Here is a 25228-nt window from a genome sequence, read left to right on the forward strand (position 1 = left end):
AGCCAAATACTGTATGTTAACTCAAGAAAATTTTTAGATATGCAATAATGCAATAAGAGTTATGGAATCAAATTAAATAAAAAGTTCAAATATTGTGAACGAACAAGTTACACCTTTTGCAAATCAGGATACAAAATATGTAATACAACGGTTTGTTATTCAAATAACTGTAGAACTACTGGAAGAGTTCTCATGAAAACCCAATGAAATTAATTTTGAAAACCCTATGAAAATGATGAAAACCCTTTGAAAAGTCAAAATTTCATTGGGTGGCCAAGATCTTTCATTACATTTTCACATACTAAACCTACGAAACTCCATTGAAACTTTACCAACGAATACTCCATGAAATTATTTCTCATAGAATTTTCATTGTTTATTTTAATGAATATTCATTGATTTGTCCAATGAAATACTACGAAAATAAAAATTCATTGGGGAAACCCATGAAATTTTGACTTTTCTTAGGTTTCTTTGAAACTTTCATTGTATTTTCAATGCCAAATTGCCCAGTAGTGTATATAGTGTGCCTGGTTAGTCATAGATGAGTGCTCCGAGAAGTGAATTTGCCTATAGATTATTAGACAGTTGTATTGTACTCCTTACACCTATTGACAAAACGCTCTAATAGAGCAGTTACTATGGTCTACATGTACATGGTAGCACTGGAATGAGTACTGGTATGACAGATATTGATTATCCATATTCAAAAAGGAATACTGCAAGATAATTGCTAACCTTTGATCTTTGGGAGATAATGAGGTCTTTAAAATCCAATAGAAATTTCTGAAGAGATTCTCTAAAATGGTTAGGGACCACAAGGTTCTCTAAAATGATTAGAGACCTCCTATCTCCAGCTGCGAGAGTCAACACACACAACACACCTCACTATTGATCACTGGTGTGCTGCAGACCTCACAATTGATCACTGATCTGCTATGCAGGAGGCAGAGCAAATCAAGTAGGCTTTCTTTTATATACAATAATGTGGATTGAGTGTGGGTTTAAATTTTGTGCAAGATATGATGACATGATGATGTTTTACTGAACCCACAATAAATCCATGCATCTATTAGTATAAATACACCCACACCATTTTCTAAGTCAGTTAGAGACAGCCCACTCAGATCTTCATGGCTTTAAAAAACCTCGGCTTTGCCTCGGGTTTTTAAAATCATGAAGCTCCTCGTGGTAGGTCTCTAACTATTGTAATGTATTGATTCAATTTTATTGAATAAGATCTTGTTTAAAAGAACAACTAATAAGAGTTGAACGAGGAACTGAACGGAAGATTACGTTTCAACTACCCTGATAGAACATACATCTACCTTACCAGGCGATGAATCGTGGACAAGATCATGAAGTTGTTATTGCAGTCTTCAATGTGTAGGAAGACACATTTACACTCCTTGGTTAACTCTACAGGGACAGCTGAAACTTTCAGAAGCAAACTTTCAAACTTCCATAACTCTTCTCTATTGTATTGATTGTAGTTATTGTAGCAGTCACCAGTTGTTCCTTTAAACAAGATCTTATTCAATAAAATTGTTGTGTTAATTTAAAAAACCAACTAAGGTTGTTAAATTTGATGGTCATTTCACCTGCACAACATAGATGATCTTTGTGTTTAGCAATATGGTTAATATTATTTCAGGTCAACAGTATTAACACTAGTGAATTACAGTCAGTGGTAACTGCTACTAAATAAACTGTATAAAGATATAAATTAACTAGAGTCCATTTGGTTCTACTTGGGGTACTTAGAGATAATGAGTCACTCTCTAGAATTCCTATGGATATAAATACATGAAAATATCAAGGAGAAAACATCCTGACCGCCTGGCAGACTACTGTAAGCGTTCAAGCGTAAATCGGATGGCTGCAGGTTCGAGGCTACCTAGGTCCAGTCATGGACTTTTTCTCCTTTCTGCAACTTTTCAAACACACCTTAAGTAGCTAATGTCTTAGTGTCTAATGTCTTTGAGCAGGCTGTAGGACCAGGTGTCCTACAGAACTTCAGCACTTGTGCTGTAAAGCATTAATAAAATAATAAAATAAAATGTGTGTATTATGTTATGTCATCTTTTACCTGTTCTAGTAGACTGGTCTCATAACGTTTCTTTACTTCATTGATGTGCTCAGCTACTTGTGTCATGGTACTAGAAGCTGCCTGTAGTGAAGTAGTAAAAGCTACGTAAGTACTAGACTACAGTACTAGACTACAATACTGCTGTAGTTAATACAGAGGGAACAGGTTTTCTATAATGGATATTTTGTGACAGAAATTTTTTGACTTAGTTTAGTTGTAACAAGATGAGGTTATCTACTTTTAAAGGTAAGCTGAGATCTGTTGGGATCAAGATGTATTGGTGTGATTAGTGTGAAGGTTTACTTTAAATAGGGTTGACAACGTGGAGAATATATATGTATTTACCAGATTTCTTGGTGGAGGAAAGTAGCCACCACCATCATTGATTTTGAAAATAGTTGTTATTCAATATTTAACACAATTAGAGTCTTGATATACTGTATATTTGAGGTCTTTATACGTACATTTAAATACTTGACTTCATATTTTTCAAATACGTACTGGAAAGTAATGGCCATTGTAACTTTTCACAGCATTGTTGACATTTAGTTAAAAAAGAAATCTTACTTCTGACTTTTCCAATATGTATCTCTATGGTTCCTTGTAAAGCTAGTATGTACTTACGTACATACACCTGTGTATTTGAATGTGTATGTGTAGTTCAGTGCATGGTTCTTCCAGCAACTCCCATAAAACTTTGTTGCTGACCACCATGCATGACATGCTCCATCATCTTGTGTTGTTTGGATTTCTATATTTTTGTAAATTAAATCAACCAGTGGGTAGACAGTTATTATGTAACCATAATGAACTAACTGTCCATTGCAAAACCATGATATGGCTGCTGTGGTCTGGTGCCCAATTGTGTGGAGTTTCATGAGCTTCCTAATGGTGCTAATGTGCTAATTTGAAATTCAAAGCTTATTGCATTGGCGAGTTATTGGTAAGTAAGGGAAGGTCTAAATGAACTTTAGCACAAACCTATTTATTACAGTAAACTGTAATTAATGCAATGGATGAAATGTTTACAAAATGGGAAAAGTTTGCAAATTTTCTGTGTGTTAGTTTAATTTCTTGATAAAGGAAGGAGATAAACATTGTGATCACCAAAGAAAAGGGAGTTTAAAAGTCTTTGTTTTATGCCATTAGACAGAAGATATAGCAATAGTCCATTCACTCTTCCTGTGCCACTTCTAAGCATTTATTGTCTACTTTTCTTTGTGATTCTGTGTGAATATCCTATTTAATGCTTGCCTAGGTTTATTCATTGTTATTGTGTGCTATGCAGAGTTGTTATAAGGTAACAAACCATAAAATCTGCAAAACAATATCAGTACGCATTCCATTATTTTACCACTACCTTTCTATAACATGTATGCTCTTACTGTACATGTATGTGCCAATTCTACTATGACATTCAATCCCCTCATTACCAATTATGCAGAGGCTCCAATCTACTATTTCTAAAGTGCTATAACTTACAACATATGTATATATACAATATAATTATACATCAAATTACTCACTATATAATGAGGAATTTAATTGAGGAGTTTTTGTTTACACATGAGTAACCACAAGGCTATTGTATAATATAACGTTAAAGTGCTAATATTGGCCTGAGTGGAACCACACAAAAATCTAACAACTAATCAATCTAGTACTGTATATTATAATAACATGCCTGTTGATAGTTGAAGCAATTATCTCCAAGTATGGTTTTCAGATGATTGAACAAGTGTCCCATAGGCGTTGGAGATGGGAGGGGGGTATGGCCCCCCATTTTCATTGGACAAACAGTCACAGTAGCTATTCATAGAAGCAGTGTAGCAGGCTATATGTGCAGTCATATTAATGAGGAGATATAGTTGGTGGAGGGCAGCAGATAGTTACTGTACTTTTTTTGGCCTTCAGCTTACAGCTAGCTCCCTCACTTTTTGGCCTGTTCCACTGCTCCTGAAGTGCGCACAAAGCCGCTGCATATAAAAGTAGCAACACTCACATAATCTGTCTCCTTGTTGTTTCTTTTCATTAGTACTAATACTATCACTTTGAAGCACAATGTTTACTATCAACCATCAAAAGTGTGTGATGATGCAACCTTACCTGCACAAGGGATTGGTTATCCCTGCTCCCTTCACTTAAGGGCATAACAGGATACTAAGTGCAAGGGTTACTAAAAAAAGAAGCTACAAAGTGCTTAGAAAGTGATGCCAAATGTGTTAATCATCATCAATACTCACCAAATGGTGGCTGTGGTGGTGAGTGGGTTTTGTGTAGCAAAATGTGGGATCTATTCTTTAACAGAATAAGCAGGATGCAATCAACACAACTTCAGCCTATGCCAGGTTGAAACATAGCTATTGGATTTTGAAGTTCTTTTGGCCACTGTTAAGGGACCTAAGTGTAAGTTAACGCACAAATCGAGGTATCTTCGGTATTTTAGAGACCTGGGGAATGGCACAATAAACATGTGCCATTGTGCCATTCCTAAGGTCTCTAAAATAGCGAACCACCGATACCGCGGATTTGGGCGATAACCAATTTACTGAACGGACTATGCCGGGCTCGTACGGCTCTGGTCACTGGCTGCCAATAATGGCTGCTTCCTGATCAAATTAGTGTTAAAACAACTCACTGGTAGGCTTCCTAGATGAATACAATCATCTCTATTATTCCAGCAATGTTTTCTTCAAATTCTAGTGATGATTTCTGATGGCTGTTGTGACTGGAATCCAGCTAAACACGTGATGCATGTGACGAAAAAGTTTTGTCACGGGTATCTAACCAGTTTAGATACCTACCCGCGGGTATCTATTTTAAATACCTCATTAACGACCAAACTTCAAAGCATGCTATGCGTACCATAGTCTAAAACCTGCTGAAACATTGACAGGCAGTACAAAAACATTTTTCTGTACCAATGGCTTCATGGCTTCAAAACCACGACTTCCAAGTACCGCGGCTAACTGCCAATGTAAAAGTTTGTTTTACTGCAATCTCACAAGTACTTAACCTCAATCACTTCCTTTCATAAACAAGGTAGACAAAACAACAGAGATGTCATGAATGATCAGCATGAAGAACATGCTGTACACACAAATTATTTGACAAAGTCTACATCAGCAAGTATGAAAGGGAACTTCATCACGTTATCTTCACACACACTTTCTTCAAATTTTATAATTCCTCACACTATTACATCTAAGTTCAAATCAACTTCTTGATGCAAGTTAGAGAATCTAGGGTACATAAATATTGTATGGAATTTATGAGATCAGTGGTAGCTTGTGCCCACATGGTTTTGACAGAACAAACCCACTCAATGGCAGTGTTGGGGCTAAGGCAACAAGTTATGTAATATTATTAATGTTGTGGTAATTACTTAAGTAATATAATGAAATATGCTATGTTACTTTTGCAAGGCATTACCCAAAGTAATACAGGGCCGGAGGAGGGAAATTTGAGTTGGTCAGGCCAATGACGATAATGTTGAAATTGCTACTATATACATGCCAATGAGAGAGGAGCTGTTGCACAGTGGGCGAAGTGCAAAGCACAAGCATTCTAGGGGGTCTGGGGGGGATGCCCCCACAGGAAATTTTTGAAAATTAGACACTCAGATATGCAATCTTAGTGATATTTCACTGCTAGCTAGCTATATAAATATGCTCAAGCCTATCTGTTGTTCTTCAGACTTTCTATACTATGTATAATTGTAGACCTGACATAGCTACAGGGGACACAGCATGAAACTTGCTGTATGGTTCATTTAGTTATAGCTGGCAATTAGAAGTTCAAGGGGGGTCTGGGGTGCAACCCCCAGGAGCTGCAGAATTTTTGCAATTTAAAGGCTTGAAAATGCCTTAAAATTGATGCTAAATTTTAAAGTAAAACTAGCTAGCAACTTGCAACTTTCCCCCAAAATTTCACAGGGAACCCATACAGCATGGCCCCCTTTAGCTAGGATATAATCACTATAGAGTGAATTTACACAGCTACAATAAAAAACTACACAGCTACAAAAATACAGTATACTACTATACTGGTTTGTATGAAGTGAACGGATCATCACATAAATATACTGGTAGACAGTCACGAGATCAATCAGTATTCGAAAATGGCGCGATACGGGTGAGACTGAGAGTTTGCTCAGTATCTCGACAGGACGAGTGGGTAGTTGAAGAGGAGTGATTTCTACTCAACATCTCATCCAGATGGCCACCATGTAATGTATGGGTGTACAGCTTTGAGTCATCTGGTTTGTCACTGCCAGTCCTTCGCCCAATAAAAGAAGCCAAGAGAGACAAGCCAAGGAATGCTAATAATTAATTTATGAAGATTGAATTGTGATATAAGTGTGCTGGTTTAGAATCAAAGAAGGCACCTGCCTTACACGTGATAAATGCCAACTGTCGGCACACGTGATACTGTACGTAGAACCCACAATCATTTCTGTACGAAACGATACGTAGCTGTATTGTAAGGTAATTGGAGGTACTATACGTGTAGTTCTGTGCTTTAGTTAGGCTGAGAAACTAGGTGACTACTCGTGTCATGCATTTTCAATAACATCTGTAAAATGTACGTAGCTACATGTAGATGTGATCGTCCAAAGATTGCATGAGAGTAATGTAGTTCGAGCTGGTCAGCTAGTTGGTTCAACTCCAGATTATTGGTCCGGCTCAGCCCTGACCAACCGGACCGTCTCCTCCGGCCTTGTAATAGTTATAGTAATTCTATTACTGCAAGTAATTAATGAAGTTACTCATCTTACCAATCCACTGAGTAACACCAAGCCACAACGAAGTAATGATGAATGAAGCTTATTGACCAGTTTGGTTCTATTAAATGCAAGATTTACACAATGTCCAACAATGTGGGCATGTCATGTGCTAAGTTTAAGGTGGTAGTTGCACATGTGACAGCTTAAGCTGTGGACTTTAAGTAATATAATATGTAATATTATTATATAGTTGCTTAATTTTACGGAACTGTAACTATGTAAAAGTAACTACATCAACATTATTTATTGGATATATTGCACAAAAATTACAGCACAATTGCTTTCTCTGTAACATTCGGTGAAATAGAAAACCAACAGCATCATTAGTTTCCAGGTCTTGCACTACTTATTATATCATCTTAAAACATATGATATTGTATTGTACTTTGCATGGGAGGATCATCAAAGTATTGCTGCATACTGTAGTGTCCATATTATACCAAATAACTGCACTGTGTGAGTCATACACAGTACAGTTATGCAGAACAGTTATGTAAGGAACGTTACAAAAACAACCTCATTAGCTATCCAGACAGATCCTTGGACCAACTAGTTGGTGAAATACATTATATCGACACTGATTACTGAAAACTAAAGCAGTTAAATTAAGCATGCAAGATGAACACTCCAAGCACGAAGACCTTGCAATAGAACTTTTAAAACACTGCCTAAATGCTGGTGTGCGCAAAAAATACAGCACTCAGCAAGGAAAATACAGCACTCGGCTTTACCTTGTCCTGTATTAGCTTCTCCACACACGCAGAAGTGTTTTAACTATAACATACAGTATACACTTACACAAATGTACTGTAAATTTTTGTGATGAGATCAACACATTCACTGCACAACTAGAAATGTTGTTGCGGTAAGTGGCTTCAACTTGAGATATTATTTGCTTTGATCCACATACCAAATGGAAAACCACACTTTTCTCAGCTACAATCACATGCTGAGCTAGCACTTATACATCATGCAGAGCAATATAAAAGGAGTAAAGAAATGTGGTATGAGCATTGCAGTTATTCTTAATATCAAGCAAGACTTAATCTGAGGAGACAACAGTTTGAGTCTATTGTGTGCCATCGTGATGATGTTCATCATTAATTTTTGTGATGATGTGTATGTGCACATGTGCATATACACACACAAGGCCACTGATTTGAGGTATACAAGAGTAGCAACATGCATATGCCACTGTAACCTATATATAATCCATCTCCTTACTGTTTCTCTTCATTAGTAGAACCACTATCACCTCAAAAAATTGTCCATAATGTTTATTAATGACTGTCAAAAGTGTGCAATGATGTAACCTTACCTGCAATAGTGAACAAGGGACCAGTTAGTCCTATTCTCATCATTTGAGGGCATGACCACTACAGCACAAGTGTAGGAGCTATTAAAAACACTTGACAGAAACTACAGAGTGCTTACAGAGTGATGTGCTACAGGCAGTACCACCACATGGCAGTTGTGGTGGTGAGTGGGTAACGCAAACTTTTGTACATTTAAAAAATTATTTTTACTGTAACCTCACAAGTGCTTAACCGCAATCACCTCCTTTCCATTCTACATGTATAGTGTAAACAAGGTAGGCAAAACAGCAGTGATGTCATGCATGATACATGCTGTATACACAAATGATCTGACCATGTCTACATCACCCTGTACAGGGTATATACGTATGTAAGTGCACTTTACATATACACACTTACTTCAAACTTTATAACTCCCCACACTATTACATTTAAGTTCTAATAAACCACCTCTTGTTACAAGTTATAGAATCTAGAGTACATAGCTAAATACTGTATATTATACTGCATGGCATTTATGAGATCAGTGGTAGTTTGTGCCCAAATGGTTTTGCAGTCACATCAGCACACAGAAAACAAGCCCGCTTATTGGATATATGTAGCACACAAAAATTACAGCACAATTATTTTCTCTGCAACAATTAGTGAATTAGAAAACCAACAGTATCATTGGTTTCAAGGTCTTGCACTTGATGGGTTGAAGTTATGCCACTTAAAGCAACTATTCTACACTGCATGGAAGGATCAAAGTGCTACCACATGCTAACTGTATTTTCCATACAGTACCAGTTAGGTACATAACTTTATGAGTCATACAGTACTACAATGTCACACATGTGATCAAATTTTCATAATTTTCCTTGCAAAACTGTTCTCCATAGCTATACTGTTACAGTATTTGCCCAATTAACGCACAGAACTGTTGGCTTCAACTTGTGTTGCATGAACAACACATGTGACATACATAAAATAACTATAACATACAGTGTATATCTGCACAAACCGATATGTACAGGAGCTATTAAAACACTCAACAGAAACTACAGAGTGCTTACAAAGTGATACTACAGGCAATACCACCATATGGCAGTTGTGGTTGTGAGTGAGTAATGCAAACCTTTGCACATTTAAAAATTTATTTTTATTGCAATCTCACAAGTACTTAATTAACTTCAATCATTTCCTTTCCATTCCCCAGTGTAAACATGGAAGACAAAACAGCAGTGATGACATGTATGATCAGTATGAACACATGTTGTACACACAAATGATTTGACCATGTCTACATCAGGAAGTATGCAAGGACATTTTACTACTTAAACTTTTGCACACACTTATGTATTTCAACTTATTATAACTCACCACACTATTACATTCAAGTTCTAATAAACCGCTCGTTACAAGTTATAGAATCTAGGGTACATAAATACTGTATGGCATTTATGCGATCAGTGGTAGTTTGTGCCCAAATGGATTTTGCAGTCACATCAGCACAGAGAAAATAAGCCCACTTTTTGAAATTGGTGTGCAAAAATTACGGAACTATTGCCATTTCTGCAATGTTCAGTGAAGTAGAAAACCAACAGCATCATTAGTTTCCAGATCTTGCACCTTATGGGTTGAAGATGTACCACTTAAAGCAAATACTGTACTTTGAGTTGGAGGATCAGAGTGCTGCTGTGTACTGTGTTTTCCATACAGTACCAATTAGCTACATAACTGTACTGTTAAAGCATTACCTTGCTTGTGCTATATGAAAAATAAAGTGCTCAGCACTTGGCCCTGATGCTACTGTAATAAAGCACTTGGCTTCGCCTCATGCTTTTTTAACATCTCAGTTGCACACCTTGTGCTTTATTTTTCATAAAGCACGAGCAAGGCAATGCTTTAAATGATTTATGGAACTTTCTAGTCATGTAGCTTCACCATACACTAGGACTCACAATTAACATGTGTTGCACGAATTATTAGGAATTTAACAAAGTAACTCATGTGTAGTTCACCATAGTTTAGATGTTAATCATATTTGTATTTTGGCAGGTTTTGGTCACAACCCACAATCGATTCTATTGTGATACATGGTGAAGTAATTCCGTGATATCTCCAGGACTTGTCTGTTTACACTAACAAATGTAACTGCAACGTTACCTTCTCCCACCCATCATCGAAGCATTTAGGTATGTCTATGAAAGTAATCCAGTAATAACACTTGTGTTGGCTGGGTTGATTGACCACTTAGCATGGCATGGCCTCACATCAGCCTTCGCGGGCTATCAGCCTTTACCAGCTTGTGTGATTTGTCATACTGGCATGAACGTCGTGGACTATTAGCCTGCACTAGAGCATGTGGGCAACTGCGTTTTATTGCCAACAAAGAGTGCTCTGTTGCGCATGCACTGTAAAGAGTGTTTTAATCATACAATAAAGCACTCCTTAGGCAATAAAGCACTGTTTGCCCTAACATGTACTTTATGAAATTTAAAGCACAATTTATGTGAATAATTATGTGAATAATTGTGCAAATACAGTACAGCTATGTACGTACGTAACAGTTTTGCAAGAATGTTATGAAAATAATCAGCATGGATTGTCACATGAGTGACATTGTAAATCATTAAAACTAGCTAGCTACCGGCTAGTTCTATAACCAGAAATAGATTAAATAGATTATATGACACTTGACTTATAGTATGATCACAGAAAATTGAAGCAATCTGATCGTGCATGTGAAATAAATGCTCTAAGCATGAAGACCAGGAAACACCTAAAGCACTGCATATGCTTGTGTGTTCAAATATACAGAAGTTGGAGGAAGTGGGGAGGGGGCTGTATTAGCCTCACAATCAGCATGTGTGGGTGCTTCACCAGTGTACATTTGTGCAAATGCACTGTTAGTAAATTTTGTGTTGAGATCAGAACATCCATCATAGAATAGGAAATTTTATTGTGGTAAGTACCTACAGCTTGAGATACATGTATATATGTTTGCTTTGATATGCATAGCAAACCACATATTTCTCAGCTGTGTTAACATGCTGAGCAAGCACTAATTTACCTGACTCCACACATGCAGAGTAGTATAAAAGGAATACAGAAATGTGGTACATTTATTATTAGTATCAAGCTAGACTTGATTTGAGGAGACAACGATTCACCTTTGTCAATGAGTTTATTGTATACCATGATGATTATGTTCATCACAACTGTTCTACTATTAGTATCGGTGACAGTTGATGGTTGTCCTGTTGTTTCATTTGTTAATGAAAGTTGCTGTGAAGTCAAAGGAAATGGGTTCAAGTTTTCTACCTCCATCAAGTCTCGTGTTTTTAACATTACAAACTTTTGTGGAGATTGTGAACTGATAGCTGAAGGATACTGTGACACTGTCACCGCTGGAGGAGGATGGTTGGTTATCCAGAGAAGACAAGATGGAAGTGTTGACTTTAACAGAGACTGGGTAGATTATGAAGATGGATTTGGTAGCTTGACTGGAGAATTTTGGTACGGTCTTCGTGCCATTCAATGCCTTACCAATCAAGGACAGTGGGAGCTACGTATTGACTATACATTTACTAATGGAACAAAAGGTTATTTATCATACAGCAACTTTAGAGTAGGACCAGCCACTAAACAGTATCCATTAAACATATCAGGATTTGATAGAGTTACAAATGATCCATTTTATACCACTACAAGTAATCCCAGCTGGTCTTTGAATGGCTGGAAATTCACAACGAGGGATAGGGATAATGATAGGTGGAGTAATAATTGTGCAGTACAAAATAATGGTGGCAATGGTGGTGGATGGTGGTACAATCACTGCTCTGCTCTATATCTCAACCATCAGTACAACCACAAGAATAAAATACACCTCAATGGCAAGTGGCATCCTCTACCATTTACAGAAATCAAAATCAGACCAAAAGATTGCATCATTTAAATTCATCAGTGATGATGTGTTTTATTTGATTATCATGTAGCTGTTAGTATTGTAATCACATCATGTACATTATAACCCAGTAGTGTAATTCAGTACAACTTAGTACAGTGCAGTGGGTGAAGTCTGGGCAGGAAACTATGCACATGAGACTATAAACATGGTTGGAATTTTAATTTGTGCACATCAAATGTTTCAGGTTGGCAAACCACTTAAAATAATGAACCAAAACCCAGTATTTAAGGTGGTGATAAAGCAACCTAATCCAAAACAGCCAAGCTGTAAAAAAAGAGTGCGGCCCTCAAAAAGGCTATGGTGAAAAAAGATGTGAAATCCAAGGTGGTGGCCAAGAAATGGCTGTGATGGTAGATTAATGGTAAAAATTTTAATAACAACAATTCAGGTGAATTTTTGTGCCGCTTGGTCTTGGCACAAAATTTGCCTGAATTGTGGTTATTAAAATTTTTACCATTAACCTACCATCACAGCCATTTCTTGGCCACCACCTTGGATTTCACATCTTTTTTCACCATAGCCTTTTTGAGGGCTGCACTATTTTTTTACAGCTTGGCTGTTTTGGATTAGATTTCACTTCTTTTTGTATTTGTATACCCCAAATAGGCCGGCTTTGGGACTTTTTTAACCTATCTTTTTTTGTTTACCACAGGAAGAAGAAAAGATGAAGCAGATGTACTTTAAATATTTCTGATTTTATCAGTAAATGTGACTGGATTTTGGAAAAACGATCCAAATCGCACATTAGAAGTTTCGAGATAAACGGTTTTAAAGAATTAAAGCCAGCATAAGTCTCCAAGGATAGCAAGCACGCGTATGAAATTTACACAAAAGATGCATCGATCTGTTACCTTTCAGGCCACTTCCAGTACTTGTAGCTGCTTGTAGAGTTTCCCACCAAATAAGATAGAAAATCTGAGCAGTTGGACAAGCGAAGTAGTATCACGAGTGCTCACAAAGGGGTGGAGGGTGGGGGGTGGTGGGGTGGAGGGCGGTGGGGTGGAGGGCGGCGGGGTGAGGGGTGGCGGGGAGGGCAAGAGATAGACCTCGAAATGGAGGGAGGCCAGGATTGGAGTCCAGACACGAGATTACAGGGCTGTACTGGCTCCTTAGTGGCTGATATGTAGCAAAATCAACAGAGAAAACGTCTGGCCAACATTATATGGCTGTCCACTATATAGTAAACCACTGAATCTTGCCAAGCCAGGTCCTTCACAAGGCCTGAATTGGCCCTGAAACCGCCATTTGAGCACTCCACACCACCCAGAAAAGACGTCTGTCAAAACCAGCCTCGAGTAGTTTGAGTAGTACTGAGGGTCAAAACTAGTAGTACGGTTGTGTAGCTATCCACTGGTGGTGTTAGTTTGATTTTGCCTGATGTGCGATTTGGATCGGTTTTGTAAAATCTGGTCACAAATGTACAAATTATATATAATACATATATTTATTACAGAGCTCTCCATGGTGGTTTCTTTGTAACTGAACACTCTACAAGGTGACTTCTTCTAGCTGCTCTTTCTACAGGGTAAATTGTTTGTAGCTGAAAGATCTACAAGGCAACTTCTTCCTCCAGCTGATCTCTCTACAGGGTGATTTATTTGTAGCTGAATTCTGTACAGGTGATTTGTTTGCAGCTGAGTTCTTTACAGAATGGTTTCTTTGTAGCTGAATTCTCTACAAGGTAACTTCTTCTAACTGATGTCTCTACAGGGTCACTAGTTTGTAGCTGAATTCTCTACATGGTGGTTTCTTTGTACAGTATATTATAGCCAGGGGTATATACACATGTAATGTCACTCATTTCTCTAAGAATAGAGCCATCAGGTCCTGGGGATTTGTCAACTTTAAGTGATTTCAATTTATCTAATACAGACTGTGGAGATAATCCAAAATATCTGGTGGGGGGTTTGTTAAGGTGAATGATGGAAGTGATGTAGTGTCTTCAGAAATGAAAACACTGGAGAAGAATTCAAAGTTTCTACGAAGCTGCTTTGTCGATGATCTGAAATTATTTCTTACTTTAGTAAAAAGTGTAAAATCATGTGAATGATGAGTCTGGAGATACCTAAGCCACAACTGATTTTCACATTTTTTAAGGTGTAAGGTCTCTCTTATAATATAAATATTCTACCTGGTTATTAGATGAAAAGTAGGTATGCAAACATCAATGGCATTATCAAGAGTGGTTGAAAAGAAATTTCAAGCCTCAGTAATCTCCAAGTAGCCAATGACTTTTTGCCAATTAATAGTATTCAGTGGTGCTCTCATTTTAATATAATCTGCGTAACTTATCATTAGAACATTCACAGTAAAATAAACAAATACAAATATGGCCACTAGAGCCCAGACCCGGGAGATAAGACACATGCCTTTCTCATTTGAGAAAACTAAATCTAATGCATTGGGAGTTTGATTAACTCTGTACCTGGTGGGCTCCAAAATAGATTGGTGAAGGAATAGATCTTGTGTGGTGTTAATAAAGTCTATCAGTGTTGGGGAGTTTGATTTTTAGTTACACCAATCAATATTTGGGTAATTGAATCTCTACACAGTAAAAAGTGGGATGTGCTTGTAGCCATTCTAAGTAGATCACACAATAATTTGGTGCCTGTGTCAACAGAGGAAGATGGACTGTGGTAGATTCAGCCAGCAGATAGCACATCACTACAAGGAAACTTTAATGATATCCATAAGTGTTCCTCAAAGTTAGAGGGAAAAGTTTTTCTAGAGTTATTAGTGTGATTGTTTATATAGATACCAACATCACACTGCCTAGTAAGAGGCTTTTTGAACATCGCCACAATCAAAGTTGAAATAGGGAGTATACCCAGGTAGTGATAACAATGCATCAGACACAACTGAAGGAACTTTAGGTAAGCAATTATAATTATGTCAGGTTCATCACCATCAATGAACAATTGCAAATTATCCCTTTTATTTACAAACTGATCAGCATTTGTATACAAAATTTTCATGAAAAGTAGGAAAATGAACAAGAAATGTACATAATATTATTTTCATCTTCTTTTAAACAAGATTCTTGAATGAAAATTTTACATTTCATAAAAATTTTACATTTCTAACTTCTGCTAGAGGTTGCTGATGTAATCACTTTGTCATCTTTTAAGTATTTGTATTTTAAATAAGTGTATTTAGAATTTTCTTGCTATTGCATTGTGTATTTATTTTGATGCATACTCTGCATCTTGTTTTCAGATCTCCACTAAAAATCGGCATAAGCTGAGTGGACTCACTGCAGACCCTGCTTAAATATTACAATTACAAAAAAATGGGTTAATGGGTAGTGTAGACGAAGCATTTTACTCTACATATTAAATGAGTGGATTTATGAAAAGGGGTGTTTCATACACATCCGATTTCGTGAATTTGGGAAACCATACCTTAGAGATAAAGTAAAATACACTGTGAAAAAGGTGGGATATAAGATGGTATTTCCAGTGGCTTATTGAATACAAAATAAGCCTTAATATAAACCCTGTGTTATACTCATCTTATACTTTAGTGTAATCCATACTATGCTATTGCACATTTCATTTTATTAACCACATTACCTGAAATAGCTTATATCTAATTATATAATAATGCCCACACTATACCATCACATATATGGTTTTAGTATGTTTAACACAGTAACTAAAACCTTACATGAGATTGTTAGTATACTACAGGTTATACCAAGCTTTTTTTGTATTCAATAAGCCACTGGAAATACCCCTAATTTTTCACAGTGATATTTAATTTAAAATTAATTTTCACCCTCCATTCACAGCTATGATGGCACTCACAGCTGATCAAATTTCAAGTTAATAACTCTGAGTTATGAATTGTTAAAGTTGATAAATCGGTTGTGTGTGCAAGACCCCTTTTTCACAAATGCAGTAACATTACAAGAGATAGCTATCAAGTAGCTACCTATAAAAATTTATGAAAAACAGATGCTGGAAAATTAAGAAATTAATCTACTATCAAGCGATTTGTGTATTATTCAAACCCTAACTACAATGGCTTCTTGTTATTTTTCTTTCAAAGCTTCCAATCTCCACCATCAACTTTCACATGTCCCAACATATATTGCAAAGCATGCATGTCAGCGATTTACCACACCAGTAATTATGTGATTAGCCCACATGGCTCATCATAGTTATACTACAGCCAGTGATGCTTTGCCTAATGAATGTGGATGGGCCTAAGGGAGAGCCAACCCCTTTACATTTGTACAAATAATATATACAAAAGCTAAAAATTACCATACTTTGTGCTTACTGTTAGGCATTACTTAGAAAGAACAGTTTTCTTTTGAACTTTGTGACATTTTTAGATTTCTTTTGGTGTGGAAATTGTGTACATTTTAAAATCTCATCCTGGATATTCCATAAGCTTGGTACTTTTGATAAGCTATTCTGATTAAAATTATGCCAGCATTACGTATTCCCAAAAAATTATGCCAGCATTATACGTTATCCCAAAAATAAAGTTTTGTTGTAACTAGAAAAGATGTTTTTCAAATCAAGCTTAGTTCAGTGACATGGTGGATACAAATACAGTAAAGTCACAACACTAAATAAGTACTATTACCAGCTGTGTGCAGTAAACACAACATTTACAGGAACTATGCATTAATAGTAACATCTGTGTCTTGAGAATTTTCCCTAGAAGCTTTTGTGATGAGAGTGGCCCTCCAGTCTCCACTCTTCACTAGCGTACGCAGCCTCTGTATTCCATCATTTGCAGCAACTTGATTCATCGACCCTATCACTGTAAAACTGATCTGTGATGAAACAAAGTGACAAAATATCTTATAATTATACAAAAAAAAGTTTTACTTTTAACAAGTTTCTAGTGCCTGTGCGTATGACTCGTTGGTATCGAAGGTTGCCAATCATGCTTGTCTCCACCTATACCATACAGAAAGACAATATTGGACAATAGTTGTGTATTTTATGTATATTACATGTTCAAATGTGTATGTTACCGCTCAAATGCAATGTCATCTCGTAAGAGTGCAAACAATTAAAAATTGCTGATTAGAGGGCGTGGCACCCATTTATTCATCTCAAATACAACAGGATGAATTCTCGGTAGTGCCATGCCTTTCAATCAACAAGTTTTTGAAATTGCTCGCACCTTTGCGAGATGTTACATTTGAGTTCCACATATCACTACAATACCTCAATATACAGTATATCTAGGTTAGCACAAACCAGTATACACAAATATACAAGGAAATTTTAAGTTCCATGAGGGATAAAAGAAGTGAAAAGTAGTGAGATAAGGGAGGTTTCCTAAACCTGAATAATTTTATAATAATACTATTGAATATTTAAAGAGCCAGGCTATGAAAAAGGGTACAAGCTTTCAAATTTAGGCTGGTGTGGAAAAAATTGTGATGTCAAAAGTTGTGATAAACAAATTGTTACAATAATATTATTAATATTAGTATTAAACAGTACTGTACTGTTGAAGTAGAGAGATTACCTCTATAATGCCACATAACAGCAATGTTACCTTCTCACACCCATCATCGAAGCATTTAGGTATGTCTATAAAAGCAATCCAGTACAAGAATTCATATTGCCTGGGGAGATTTACCACTCAGCGTGGCGAGGGCTATCAGCATTTGGTGATTAGTCGTACTGGCATGAGTGCCACAGGCTATTAGCCTGCACTAATGTATGTGGGCAACTGTGTTATATTGCACCACAAATAGTGCTTTATTTCAATAAGCACTCTTTACAGTGCAATAAAACACTCTTTATACTAGTTAAAGCACAGCCGCCTGTACAATATGTGACCGGATTTGCGAAAAGGTACCTTTTCACATACAAAATTTTGAACTTTGATGCTTCATAATGTCTTTATCATTGCATATAATTACCTGCAATTTTCTATGAGAGCTGCTAAAGTATTTGGCTACATTATGAAAGTTAAAGCAAGTTAATCAGTATAAGGAGTCAAGCGTTACATCATTTTGTTTGCTTACATGTAAAATGTGTGGAAAAGGTACCTTTTTGCAAATCCGGTCACATATGGAAATAAAAGCACGGGAGTGTGGGCGAGAGACTAATGTACTGTAGCATAAGGCGAAGCCGAATGCTATATTAAGCTTGAGACCATGCCCGAGTGCTTTCATCTTAATATTGTACAGTGCTTTGACTGGTTTAGAATGCTTTTTTATCATCTTGCTTGGAGCGCTTGTTTCTTGAATTCAAACCGCATCAGTTTTTAGCTATCAGACAATTGGTAGTGTCTGTGTAGTAGTGTTACAAGCAAATAGTATCTTTTTAGCTACTTTTGGCGATTAGAAATGTTACACACGTGATCTTGTTTTTCGTATTTATTTTCCAATCAATGCATAACTGTTCTATATTTTCCATAACTGTACTTTATTGTGACACAAAAGGAAAATATATCACACTCGAATGTGTTACGTAAATAGAGCACTCTTTTCACTTTGATCTTGCCAACGCAAAGTACTTTAAGTGAGCAATAAAGCGTTGTTTGCCCTAAAGTGTACTTTATGAATTTAAAGCACACTTTTCCTTTGACCTCACCATGCAAAGTTCTATAAATGGTATTAAATTTAATTTTAGAATAATATTTCTAAATCTAGAGATAGAATTTTACCAAATATTTACAAACCATATAGTATGATCAAGTTTCACACTCTTTACTTACTTCCAGTCTTCCGCTAATAAACATCATTTCATCTTCCCCTGGTGGTAGTGGCACCAAATCATCATCAGTCTGCAAACAATATAACAAAATGGTTGCATATTATTATGTATTGGAAAATGCATACAACATTTAAGGTGGCTGGATATTGAAATACCAACCCAAATCTTACTTCAGTACCAAGTACTGGGAAAATCGTTATAACTAATAAATTGATATCTGTGGTGTGATTCTCATATTATGAGCATGGTTAATATTAGCTGCTTTATTTTGTTTATATCAGTGGCCATACTGCGTTTCTTGTATGCAGTCCATAATTGAATGCAGCAAGTAGCACATAGTCTTATGGACAAGTGAGCAACATTACTGGCAAATTTCAAACACTGTCTCTTACATTTAAGTAACGTATATAATTGGTTTCTTCATTCTTTCATGCAATACAATAATAATTACATACGTAAACCACTGAACACAACCCGTTGCTTTTGCACATTCCTCAAATTGCTTCTCTGTTATCTATAGTAACAAAGGAGTGGACAGTCAAATTTTCATCCTTTTGTGATGAATAGTCTTATAGTTATAGCGCTAGGATGGATAAATTTAATTTGTACAACAACAATGCGCCTAATAAATTACAGGCTTTATTAATTGGTTACAACTCACGACTAAAACAAGCTACAAAGACAGGAAAGTCTGTTCACCATGAAAATTAATGGTAAATTGATCAAGGTAAATTCTTTTCCCTGGTCGTCTCTGTGTGGACAATGAAGAAGGCCATTGTAACCATGAAAGGACAATTGTAAACTTTATTTCTACCACATCTTAAATAAGTGCCAATACGTAACTCAGGTGCCGTACGTATGTTATGCAAACATAAAACAAACCTTTTTACGTCCCATAAACAGGAAAATTTTATTGTAGGTTGTACTGATTTGAGCTTTGTTTCAGTACATACTGAAGCGATTGATATGTGCATAATTTTACATAGCACAGTATTTTTTTTGCCCAGTTTATTCCATTGTGTTTATAGAATTTGGAAAAAATAGCCAGTTTACACTCAGCAGGTCACATATTTTATCACTATTTATACATGTGAAGCTGCTTTGATACATGTGTAGGAAAGTATCAAGTGGAACAATAATCTTAAGGAATTTTATTCAGTAGTAAAGTTATTCTTATAATTATATTTGCTACTATTCTTCTGTTGTGTTATTTGCTTGACTTCTACAAATTTCCTTTGTGGCTCCAGTAAAGTGAAATACACACCTCTTAATATTCTAATCCCAATAAGTACAATTTGCTACATAAATTATAGCTACTATCAATATTTCGGTAATTTTGTGTATACGGAATATTTAGCAGCAAATCAACATGAGATACGTCTGCTCAGAATATTTACAAATGCAGAGGAACATGAACAACTAAAAATACCTTTTCAATTACTCTGAGGTAGGCCTCTAAACAGTCGCTCCCTACTCCTGTAATAGATAAATTGAAAGTAGGTAATTACATGTACATAAATAATATTACAAGTGCACAAAAAATGAAGGGATCATAGCACATCGATAAAAAGTACTGAAACAAGCTAGAGTAGTGCATGATATTAACCCTTAAACCCGCATAATCCAGAAACTGGATTTAAATTTAATCAATACGCATGCTTTACACAAAGTGCTGTAATTTTTGAAGCACCCATCCTATGGCTATGCACTTTACGTCATTCCACTTGTGATGTAGCAAGGATTAAAATGATACCTAGGGTTTTACCCTAACGCTAAATGGTGAGCGCAAAACTAGCTGTGAAAATAACTTTTTGGTAAGGAAACATGCAAACCCTTTACATACCATTATAAAATGGTTGATACCTTGATGATAGTTGATCCTATCAACTTGCAACAACTTCCATTCAATTCATCGTGAAATTTTATATCAGGCCATATATGACTCATGTGAGTAAACCCAGAATCGAAATTAAACACGTGGTAAGAATTTAGAAACACAGACACGCGACTCGTTGTTGTTCACCACTTCATAACAAGTAAGCCACTGTAGTTACAGTGTTCATTTAACCTTCTCCAAGTAGCCTGTAAATACACTTTTAATCTATGTGTATTTGTAGCTGTAAGAATTAAGTTACCCCACTTAGTGTCGCCATGCGTGCCCATATTGTGTAAACACGGATTTCCGAAAAGTTCTCTGCAGGATTAAGGGCTAAATCACAGTAAAACAATATGAAGTGTTATATCCCTACTGTGGTCAAGATACCATGCGCAGTAGGGATATATCACTTCTTATTGTTTTACTGTGATTCGTGCACTACTCCAGCTTGTTTCAGTACTTCTTATCGATGTGCTATGGTCCCTACTCTAGTTGAAAATTCCAACTTTTTTTGTGTACTTGTTTGTTTACATTTTTTGTAAAATAAAATTATTGTGACTGGTGAACCCATGCATACCACGTACTACCACCAAATTGACACTTTTCGCTGTCAGCAAAGATGAATGGGACACAAAAGGAGGACACTGGTAAGTCCATGAAGAATGCATTGTATGTACAGTACTTCAGTATGCCAAAAGACACCTCTCAGGCTGGAGCAACAGTGAACAGCAAAAAAAATCAAGCCCGTAGCCTTAGCCATTATTGAGTTATGCTTGTCTGAAGGAATCAGTCAATCAGTCAGTCAGTCGCTAGAAAATTCTGGTAAATAATCTTTTTTTCCAAATTCTGTAGCAACTTGCTGAAAGCATTTTGGGTCAATCTCAAGGCTGGTTTGGGCTTAGTTTTACCTGACCAATACTGCCTCATTGTTGTCTGGGAAAAGCGAGGCTGGTTTTTTGGTGATGATTTTCATGGTCCATGCCCACACCTTTGTGGTCCCTATACTATCCTACTGTATGATAAATGACATCAGGCATTACCACATATTGTTAAAGAAAAAATATGCAACTTTTGTAATTTTAGGGACATTCGTGGACATTTTCTTGCACATTTTCCTCATCACATGTCTATTGCAATAAAAGTCCTTTTCAAAATTCCTCTGAATACCTGTACTGCATAGAAAAAATCTCCATTCCCCCTTGCACAATTTTATGCCTTAATTCAGCATCTATCATATGGTGAGTGGGAATACTTTAACTGAGATTGTAATCATGTTCACATCATGCAATAGTTGTGTGAAGTAAACATGATCATAGCCAGCTTAGATCATCACCGCAAAAAGCTAATACTTTGCATCAAGCTAAACTGTTACACATGTTATGCAATTCAAACAAAGATGCAGCATCAGCATATGACAGCAGGTGTTACTTAAGAGAAATGAGGCAAATACTTCAGCCAATTCAGTCCTCATTGAACATCTAATTGACTATATAATACCAACAGATTGAAACTATTCTATTACAGTGTTGATGTGTGATGACCTGTTGTGTGGTTGGATGTAGTTTGTGCTCACATGCCCTATTATTGCAATATGGCATTTACTTACGTGAACTGCAATTGTCTCCCTCCCAGCACATGTTACATGTACAATTTCCAGTAATGTAGTTACAGCCATTTCCCTCATCTCCGCAAGCACAAGGTTGATCACACATTTCTCCATAATATCCAGCTGGACAGACTAGAGGATGACATACAAAGTTATAAATAAACTAGTATTATACTGAATAGTTAAAATGTCAAGGAAGTCACATCTTCATTCAGCCAAATTCCATGATATTTGTAACTTAGTCTGACAAATTTTGCAGCCCTGTAGCCTTTCCAATCAGCACAACTTGACAACTCATAACAAAAATAAATGTTTTTACAGCAGCGTTGTATATAAGTGGGTCAGCACTGCTGACCCATTAGACCCAAATAGTAATCGGGACGGGATCCATATCTGACCCAGACGTGACCTGGTTTAATTAAAACAGAGGTGTGCACCTATAAGTAGATTTTTAAAAAAATTCTATTCATGCAGAGGTGTTTGGGATTGGGAGTCCCAGTCCTAGTTCTTCTGCATAACTATGCAGGTTATTACTGTAATAGAGATTGCCTGCAAAAATTAAGTCGGTACCAAAGAGTATTTTAACAGGCATCATCAACAATAAATGACAAGTGGGTGTGGTTCCTCATGAATCCACGGACACCTACAATGACTACAAGTGGGCCCCAATAATTCTAGACTAGTTACCTACAACAAGTAGCAACACTATTCCAATATGTGGGTTTGACCATGCATGCAATCCCAATAATAAGTGGTCCACATCTTCCTACAACTATCAAAAGACACTCTTGAATGATGGGCAGTGCTACAAGTAAGTTTCTTTAGTATCCATTCATTTCTATCAATAAAATCCAGACTTGTAAATTTATGGTCACACATGACCCCATCCAAATACTGTGAAATGAATGAGACCCACTTGACCTGGACAAAATGTGACTGGTTAATCTGGATGATCCAACTCATTTACAATGTTGTTTTACACCACAAGTGCTGAAGGTTTGTAGGAAACCGTAAAGCAGTTCTATAGATTTCTGAGGCTCAGAAAGTTATGCTTACTGGGTTTGTGGGAAAAGAAAAGTCCTCCCGTATATACGTACATGTAGCCAGAAAAGCAAATGCTGTGATTATTACTGAATACCATTGATACATGCACATATGTGACCCAGTCTGGGAAAACCGGTCTTGTTGCTTGTTTAAAAGTACAATATCAAGAAATGCAGCATTCAGTGTGTTGTATGTAGCTCGCCAATGGTAGAAGCTATGTTTACCAAATACCAAATTTTCACATGTTTTACACCAATTTCTTACCTTTAAGAGCATCCAGCAAACAGCTAAGTTTCCTGCCATTTAGATAGTTTTTAAACTGGGGTTGACAGTATCACACAAGCTCCAATAGTGGTGGGAAGTGGGGGCTAGAGGTATGCAAGAGGTTGTTCAAAAAAATTTAAGAGGGAGGTGTAGGGATGAATTAGGCCAAGTTATAGTATGGGCCATTCAGGTCTCAAAACTGGTTAACATGAAAGGACATTTTACAGAACAGGTCTTCAATTAACGCAACAGAGCTGACCGTCATCCCCAGGCTGGCCAGAGCTTAATTGGGCTCTCAGACCACTCGTGTGGATTGCCACTGTGCTTGGGAAAGGCAGCCAGCAAAAGCAGACAACTCAAGTCTAGCTGATTTTGATAATGAAATTTGATAGCTTATTCATGTAGCTTTGTGTTATTGGTGAAAAATCAGATCTGCTCTCATGGGCAATAAGACTGGTTTTCCCAGATAACTAGGATATAGTTTCAATATAATATGAAAATTAAATTTCATATACTGTATGAAACCGTATTCATAATTCAGTTGTGAAAATAATACGTGCATCCATGGAAGATATTAAATATTGTATAACTAGATATACTAACCATCACATCTAGAAGGGTCCACACAACTTTGTCCAATCAGAACTTCTCCATCAGGACAAAAACATCCTTCAGCACATCCTCCTTCACATGTTTCATTTAGATTGTCACATGATTGCTGACATAGTGGGCCACACTCTTGATATACCATCCCCTCCGGACAATCAGGTGCTGAATTAACCAATCATTATTTAATTCATTATAATTGTTCTTTTTTTTTTGTTGTAACAATACATACTTCTGTTACAAGTTGTGGAACTCAAACGGTAGTACTCTTATTTGTACCGGCTCTGTGAATACCAGCTGCAGCCTTTCCAAAAGTCCAACATTTTAAACTCATAATTTTATTATACTTTCTGTGTCTTAAGTTTCAAACATAATTTCATAATTTCATAATTTCAATTTGAAGGCTCAGTACATTATGATTCAAATAAACTATAAAAGAAGGGTTTCACAGAGTCAGTCAGTCACATTTTTATGTAAAACATTATCATAATGTTATTAACAGTATGAAAGAAGTGTTGCACTATAGCTTTCTCTTTGTTCTGCATGTATAGAAAATCTGTCTGTCTGTCTGCATTCTGAACATCAGTAACATGTACCATGTTATGCATCTGTTACAAAAAATAATTATTTATCTTTATACACATAGATGGGAAATTCAATGTCAACATATATAGCAGCGAACAGTATCATCAAATTTCTGAAAGACCACCCACTATATATAATATATATACAGCTCTGTAGCAAAATCATTTATTAATTCTGGGTTGTAGGATCCGGAGTATCAAATTGTTGTAAGCAGTGAGATAAAGGGTTTCTGTCTGTTCATTTTATTATTTACAAATGACAGCCTTTTAGCACCATTTTGTGAGGAGAGATCAGAATGTTCTCTGATCACTTAGATTAACATACTACTCATGTTAGGCATGCTTGAGCTTCTGGCTCACATTTGTACAATGGATATGCAGTATTATTATACAATAGATGTATAGTTACT

General features: G+C 36.5%; 2 protein-coding genes and 1 long non-coding RNA gene across 3 annotated transcripts in view; 1 reads left to right on the plus strand and 2 right to left on the minus strand.

The window, feature by feature from the left end:
* Positions 1–1632: 1632 nt before the first annotated feature.
* Positions 1633–4163, minus strand: LOC136242771 (uncharacterized). Its single transcript, XR_010694640.1, has 3 exons — positions 3770–4163; positions 2090–2166; positions 1633–2028 (listed from the first exon to the last, which is right to left on the minus strand). It is a non-coding gene; the product is annotated as an uncharacterized lncRNA (long non-coding RNA).
* Positions 4164–11360: 7197 nt separating this feature from the next.
* LOC136242776 (fibrinogen-like protein 1) lies at positions 11361–12218 on the plus strand. The gene has a single exon (XM_066034251.1). It carries the CDS (start codon positions 11373–11375, stop codon positions 12129–12131), a length of 759 nt encoding a protein of 252 aa, XP_065890323.1. The 5' UTR covers positions 11361–11372; the 3' UTR covers positions 12132–12218.
* A 4420-nt stretch (positions 12219–16638) lies between these two features.
* Positions 16639–25228, minus strand: part of LOC136246501 (uncharacterized) — a 28407-nt gene continuing 19817 nt past the window's right edge. The window contains exons 9-14 of the mRNA XM_066037982.1: positions 24232–24399; positions 22321–22452; positions 20268–20314; positions 18840–18908; positions 16988–17059; positions 16639–16932 (exon numbers count right to left, since the gene is read on the minus strand). Of these exons, the coding sequence (XP_065894054.1) occupies positions 16774–16932; positions 16988–17059; positions 18840–18908; positions 20268–20314; positions 22321–22452; positions 24232–24399 (647 nt within the window). The 3' untranslated portion in view covers positions 16639–16773. The remainder of the gene's footprint in view (positions 16933–16987; positions 17060–18839; positions 18909–20267; positions 20315–22320; positions 22453–24231; positions 24400–25228) is intronic.

Source organism: Dysidea avara, chromosome 2 (assembly GCF_963678975.1).
Source record: "Dysidea avara chromosome 2, odDysAvar1.4, whole genome shotgun sequence".
In the NCBI taxonomy this organism is placed as follows: domain Eukaryota; kingdom Metazoa; phylum Porifera; class Demospongiae; order Dictyoceratida; family Dysideidae; genus Dysidea; species Dysidea avara.